This window comes from Malus domestica, chromosome 04 (assembly GCF_042453785.1).
Source record: "Malus domestica chromosome 04, GDT2T_hap1".
Taxonomy (NCBI): Eukaryota; Viridiplantae; Streptophyta; class Magnoliopsida; order Rosales; family Rosaceae; genus Malus; species Malus domestica.
In genome coordinates, this window is record NC_091664.1 from 2029618 (window position 1) to 2035972 (window position 6355).

At 40.4% G+C, this 6355-nt stretch overlaps 1 protein-coding gene across 1 annotated transcript; it reads right to left on the reverse strand.

The window, feature by feature from the left end:
• Window positions 1-2449: 2449 nt before the first annotated feature.
• On the reverse strand, window positions 2450-6134 carry LOC103443399 (receptor-like kinase TMK4). Its single transcript, XM_008382235.4, has 2 exons — window positions 3740-6134; window positions 2450-3287 (listed from the first exon to the last, which is right to left on the reverse strand). The coding sequence occupies exons 1-2, from the start codon at window positions 6000-6002 to the stop codon at window positions 2776-2778; spliced, it is 2775 nt and encodes a 924-aa protein (XP_008380457.3). The 5' UTR covers window positions 6003-6134; the 3' UTR covers window positions 2450-2775.
• Between the last annotated feature and the right edge of the window lie 221 nt (window positions 6135-6355).

Sequence of the window (6355 nt, forward strand, 5' to 3'; positions counted from 1 at the left end):
TATTTGTAAGCCCAGTGGTTGCCAAAGATGGTCGAAAAATAGCCTGAAAGGTGACTGATCCGTGGGAAAACTGGAAAACTCACCAGAAACTGGGTAAACTTTAAACGTTCACAACTTCTTCAATACTCAACGAAATCGAGTAATTCAAAATCGAAAATCATACTTCTCAACGAGACAAAGAGAATGGTACCTTTCTCAATGTCTAATTCATTGTGGCTTGGCCAGAAAACAGCTCCAAAATGGCTAACTCGATTTCGTTGAGTATTGAAGAAGTTATGAACGTTTAAAGTTTACTCAGTTTCCGACGAGTTTTCCAGTTTTCTCACGGAATAGTCACTTTTCAGGTTATTAATCTTGTTCTACACTTTCTTATCTTCATTTTGATATATTATGGGCCGAATTTGGTTAAGAAACGATTGAGTTACGAAACTTTGAAAATTGCCAAAACTTTCGGCCAAGAACTCCGGGACACTTAACAGAGTTTTCAACGGAATGACCAAAATAATGGATGGTGGACAATCTTAGGGACCATTTCTATTGATTTTTAATCTCAGGAACCAAAGTGATGTGTTATACAAATCTTAAAAAACATTTTAACTAAAAAGCCTAAAAGAAAACACAGATGTTTACATTTTTCACCAAGTACTAATTAATTGTGACAGCTTATCAACTTAGCTTACCAATCTAACCAATAAATCAACAATCCTAACTACCGAATAAACTAACTCTATGAGCTGTTATCCGCTGTTGTACAAATTTTCTTCAATACATGTCCACACTAGTATCCTCTGTATAACGGAAATTAAGTCTTGCATTATAGTTTTAAAAACATGTTAGGATGATCACGTTATAATATGCTATTTACGTATTGAGGGACCACACCGTACGTGCTTCAACATCACCTAATGAAGCATGCTATTATGCATGGGTTGCTTAATTATATATATTTTTAAAGAACTAGCTGGTGACTTCGCCACAGCGGTCCACTCTTTAGGGAGTTGGAAAGACTCACAGAGGCATTTCATTCTTTAGCCACCATCGTGTGCTTCACCAGCACAAAAAATCAAGCCCAGAATATGGCCGTAAATTCATCGCAAACCACAGAGTCACCCGTGGTGGTTGCTTAATTATGTATTTGACTTAGAGAGATGTTAGTCGTGAAGGGACATGTTTAAGAGCACGAACCTACTTGTAGTAGTGTTTGAAGTGATTTTTCGCATCTCTCTGTTTGCTCATCAACTGATACTACACAACAGCCGGTTTTTCTTCAGTATGTGTGCACTTTTTTCACATCGTCAAAGTGGTTACGTTTTTCGAGGGGGCCATTACACTCAAAGACAACACTACCACTCGAAGCACCTAACACTAGTTATTACAACTTGAGCAAGAACATAGAAGATGGCACCTTGCCCGGCCTATCATCTAGCTGTAACAACTGCAATTTGAATTACATGACCTCCTAATGCGGCTTTGACATTCAACCGTATATAAAATCGTTCACTATCTTTCCACGTAAACAATCAATCAGATTGGTTTTATGGTCTCCGTCTCCTCCTTACGTTTCTAAATTATTAACAATTGGTAAACATGAAAGAATATATATATATATATATATATATATGTATATAGATGTATGTATGTATATAGATGTATGTTTTGTATGTACACAAGCCTTTTAGGGGAGGGATCTACAATTTTGAAAAAAGAAAGAACGAGGATTAATTGCGGGACCCATTTCATATCAAATTCCAACTATTCAAACTATCTATATTATAAATCTCAATTCATAGGTCATCTTTGCAAAAATCAATTCAATTCGAAACAATTTACTCATTCAATTGTCACGATGAAATTTTAATATTTCTTAGATCATAGTGATTGTCAATTTCTTTGAACTCAATTAGATGCCTCAAATATTTACAATTTAGCTAATATTTTGCAAGAATCATGTAAGAGGTGCAATTTGAAAAATAGATAGTTTAAATAGATGAAGTTAGATGTAGCGTGGACTCCACTACTCATCCCCGTCACTTTCCTAATACATGTGCAGCACTACAAAAGTCACTTTCAAACAAAAGGTCCACCCTTACAACCAACCTAACATGTTTCCATCTAACTTGCTCTCTTCCATGTGCAATTGTCTCTATCAAGATCTCTCTCTCTCTCTCTTCCAGCTTTAAATCCAATCATATCAACCTACCCCATTAATAACCAAAATCTTTGTTTATTTTGATTAAATCTTGCAAGCATAATGACCAGAATCCTAAGCAGCCATGTTGTTCTACAGCCTAGGGCATCAACTAAACAGATATACCCAACACACTGAATATAACATCAACAAAGTCTTATCCCACTAAATAGGGTCGGATTTATGAATCCCAGAACGCCAACAAACGCCAACAAAGCCTTATACCAAACACAATGAATGAATTGTCAAAAGAAGAAAGCAAAACGGAAAGAGGAATATCATTAAACAATCACTAATGAGTATGTGAAATATCATACAACAAACATTCTTTAATTTCTTTAATTTTTTTCTTTCTCACGATCGGTAGCAACTCAATCAAGCTGTTAGCAATACAAGGATCAATAACTGAAGGTTCAGGCACGCATGAGATTTAGTGACATAAAGATCGCGGAAAGAACGAGAAAAAAAACAATAAATACAATAAATTTGTGATACCTGCTGCTTTACTTGATCATATCTTCCCCATCCCAACTCTTTCAAGTTTCTTTTTCTTGGTTCCAAAATGTTATAGTCTATTTCTTTTTTTATCATCGACAATCCATTGAATCAAATGAGTCAGCAAATCCGGAAGGTTTTGAAGGGATGCTTGATTGAGTTTGAGAGAAGGACATATCATCAAACATCCTAGAAGTACCTTCATTGGCTTGCCATCTTTGCAACGCTTGCGGAAGGCTCATGTGCAGGTCGATGCCAGAGTTTTCTTCTTCATGGGTGGTAGGTTTCCAGTGCTCAACAAGAGGACCCAGGATGTTGACAGCATGTCCCATGTCTGGTCTCTGGTACGGCTCACGAGCAGTGCAGTGTCCTGCCAGCTCAGCAACTTTGTATATGCTCTCCATTGTCTCCTCATCGGGGTCAAGAGTTTGGTCAATAGCCTTCGGAATGTTTTCTTTGTTGACAAGGACTCTGCGGAACCATGAGACCAAATGAGACCGTTCATCTGGCATTGTATCATCTAGAGCTTTTCTACCGCTTATCAACTCCATCAAAACCACTCCGAACGCATAAACATCTACTTTTGTAGTGACTCTGCCAGTAGCTGATTATAGGAACACAAATCACATCAACGTTCTAGAATAACGACACAACGACAATTAAATCATAGAGAAAAACGTAATTTCACAATTTCAAAGTGAACAACAAATTTACTAAACCCTTAAATCGTAGCATCTGTTCCCAGTGAATTCAAAAGTCCAGTTCAACAAATTACGTAAGGGTATTATATTGTCTCTTTTCCTTGCTCTTTTTGAGTTCTAGAATCTAGTCAAAACAAAACAAAACAAAACATGCAGTGGAGACAAATACTATTTCCTCCTCCAAAGGAATTGGTTGACATGTTCAATGCAATTCAGTGGCAATATTAACTTGCAGGTCTGCATACATATATAAGTTAGCTTGATATGCTGTAAGTCTGGAATGATTGAAGCTTAGGTACATGCATGATTGTTCAATTAATAGATGAATATCTAAAAATTAGAGGGTTTCTCTTACCTGCATATTCTGGTGCGAGATACCCGAATGTCCCTGCCAACCTTGTCTCAACCGAATACTTCCCGTCAGGCGCGTTTTTAACCAGTCCGAAGTCAGCAACCTTGGCCCTCATGTCATCGCCCAGAAGTATGTTTGAGGGCTTTAAATCTCGGTGAATGAAACTTTGTTGAGCCAAGCTGTGCAAATATTCCACTCCTCGTGCCACATCCAATGCTATTGTTACTCTCTGCTTCCAAGTCAGTGGAGGCACACCAATCTCGCGCCATTCAAATAAATGCTGTGTTAAAGTCCCTTGTGGCATGTACTCATAGACCAAAAGTCTCTCATTGCCATTGATACAGGATCCCAAAAGCGCAACCAAATGCCTATGCCTGACCTTAGTAAGGACCGCAATTTCTGCCTGAAACTCGTTCAATCCCTTAGTGCCTACGGCCACAGATTCCATCCGTTTGACGGCAATTTTAGTCCCATCATGCAATTCGCCTTTATAAACAATTCCAAATCCTCCTCTGCCTAATATGTTGTCCTCGCTAAAATTGTTTGTCACTTGTCTTAGAACTTGGATCGAAATCGCAACATTTCCACCCTCAAAAACATGAAGGTCACCACTGCTCTGGCTTTGCAGTTCACTTGTAACTCCATTGTACCCATTTGCGCTACTCATAACATCACTCTTAGCAATTTCTATCCCAGTTAATGGATTAGCCACCCTTCCAAATTTCTTATGCTTTTTACCAGCATAACATTTGTAGGACACAAACAATACTACCACAATGAAAATGACAACGGCAATAACTATACCAGCAATCATACCAGGGGATACCGAAGGACCATTTGATGCCTGAGCCGGACTCCCACTAGGAGTAGTTCCATTAGAACCAGTACCCGACGGAGTACCTCCTCCACCTCCAGTGCTCGGAGTTGTCCCAATCAACACATTACCAGTTGTAACTAACTTCACCGTAGATGGAAATTTCGGAATTACCCCACTTAGATTGTTGTTGGAAACATCAAGAAGCTGAAGCTGAGTCAAGCTTAACAAGCTATCCGGTATCGACCCAACCAAATTGTTACGACTCAACACCAAATTTTTCAAAGATGTCAGATTGGCAAAAGCAGGCGAAATGGTCCCATTGAAATGCTTGTTGTCAAAATTCACTGTGAAAACCTTTCCCTGTGGATCACAAACAATGAAGCTCCATCCACTGCAAGGCTTGTTTCCTGTCCAAGAATCAGCAAGCAAAACCGGATATCCGAAAGCCCCTGCAACCTCAAGCAGCGTGGTGACCAGCGGATCACAAGTCCCTGGAGTCGTTTGACAAAAGCTATTACCATCAACTGTGGATTTCTCCACGGTGGACCTGAAAGCCGGCATTGGACCCTGCAGCTTGTTGTTGTCCAAAGAAACGTTCTTCAAAGAAGATATGGACATCAATGTGGCGGGCACAATGCCCGTAAACTGGTTATCGCGGAGCTGAAGATCGAACAAAGTTACACACTTTGAGAGATCTGGGATCGGACCAGTGAATTGGTTGTTTTGAAGCCAAACCTGGGACAACTGGGTCATGTTTGCTAAGACTTCAATGGAGCCAGACAACCCAAGTAGCTGATTGTTAAGCCAGAGGTTCTGAATCCCAGATCCAGAAAACGTTTTGGGCAAAGGACCAGTAAAGTTATTGTAAGAAAGCCTCAGGTTTTGCAAGTTCGGAAACGAATCGAACACATCAGGCAACGACCCATATAAATTCACATTACCTGCAGCGAAAGTGACCAAGCTGGAAGCTTCAGTGAGCTCCGAGGGGAAAACCCAAGAGTCGAGATTGATGTTCTGGCTCATGCTCAAAATCTGCAAGCTCGAGAGGCCCGTGAAGCAGCCGGCGGGAATGGAGGTGAAGTTGTTGGTGTCGAGGTAGACTTCTTGGAGGGAAGAGAGGTTGGCCAAAGAAGGAAAGGCGCCGGAGAGAGAGTTGCTCTGGAGAGAGAGAGTGGTGAGCTGGGAGAGAGAGTTGAGATTTGAAGGGAGAGAGCCGGAGAGACCTTTGGAGGCTAAGTTGATGGAGGTGACTCTCTTTGAAGTGTCGCAGTTGACACCGTCCCAGCTGCAGTAGGCGGTGCTTGTTGACCAGCCTTTGGGTGCGGGGTTGAGGCTTGCTGTGAGTTTTGACATGACGTCGGAGTCGTCGGCGGCGGTGGGGGCGGTGGCGATCAGGCGAAGGAGAGAGAGAGCTAGAATGAGAGCTTGTAGGATTTTCTGCTTACCCATTTCTGGGTTTCTAGAGAGAGAAAGAGAGAGAGAGAGAGAGGGGGTCTGGTTTTTTGGTTTGGTGTTTCTGTTTTTGGTTTAGAGAGGGAGGCGTTTTGTACAGAAAGACGACGAAAGGAAGGATGCTGCCTCTGTTCGCTACGGCTGTTGAAGCCTTAGGTTTTCTTCTTTTTTAATTTTTTACTTTTTATTTCCTTTATCAATCTTCTTTTCTTTTTTAAATTTGTATTATAGAATGTATATAAATACCCATTTTCAATTAATCCCTTCATGAATGAGAAATGTAGCCGCTTAGTAAAAACAAGAGGGGTTAGGTTCAGATTTCATGGATGATGAATTTGAAGTTAAATTAT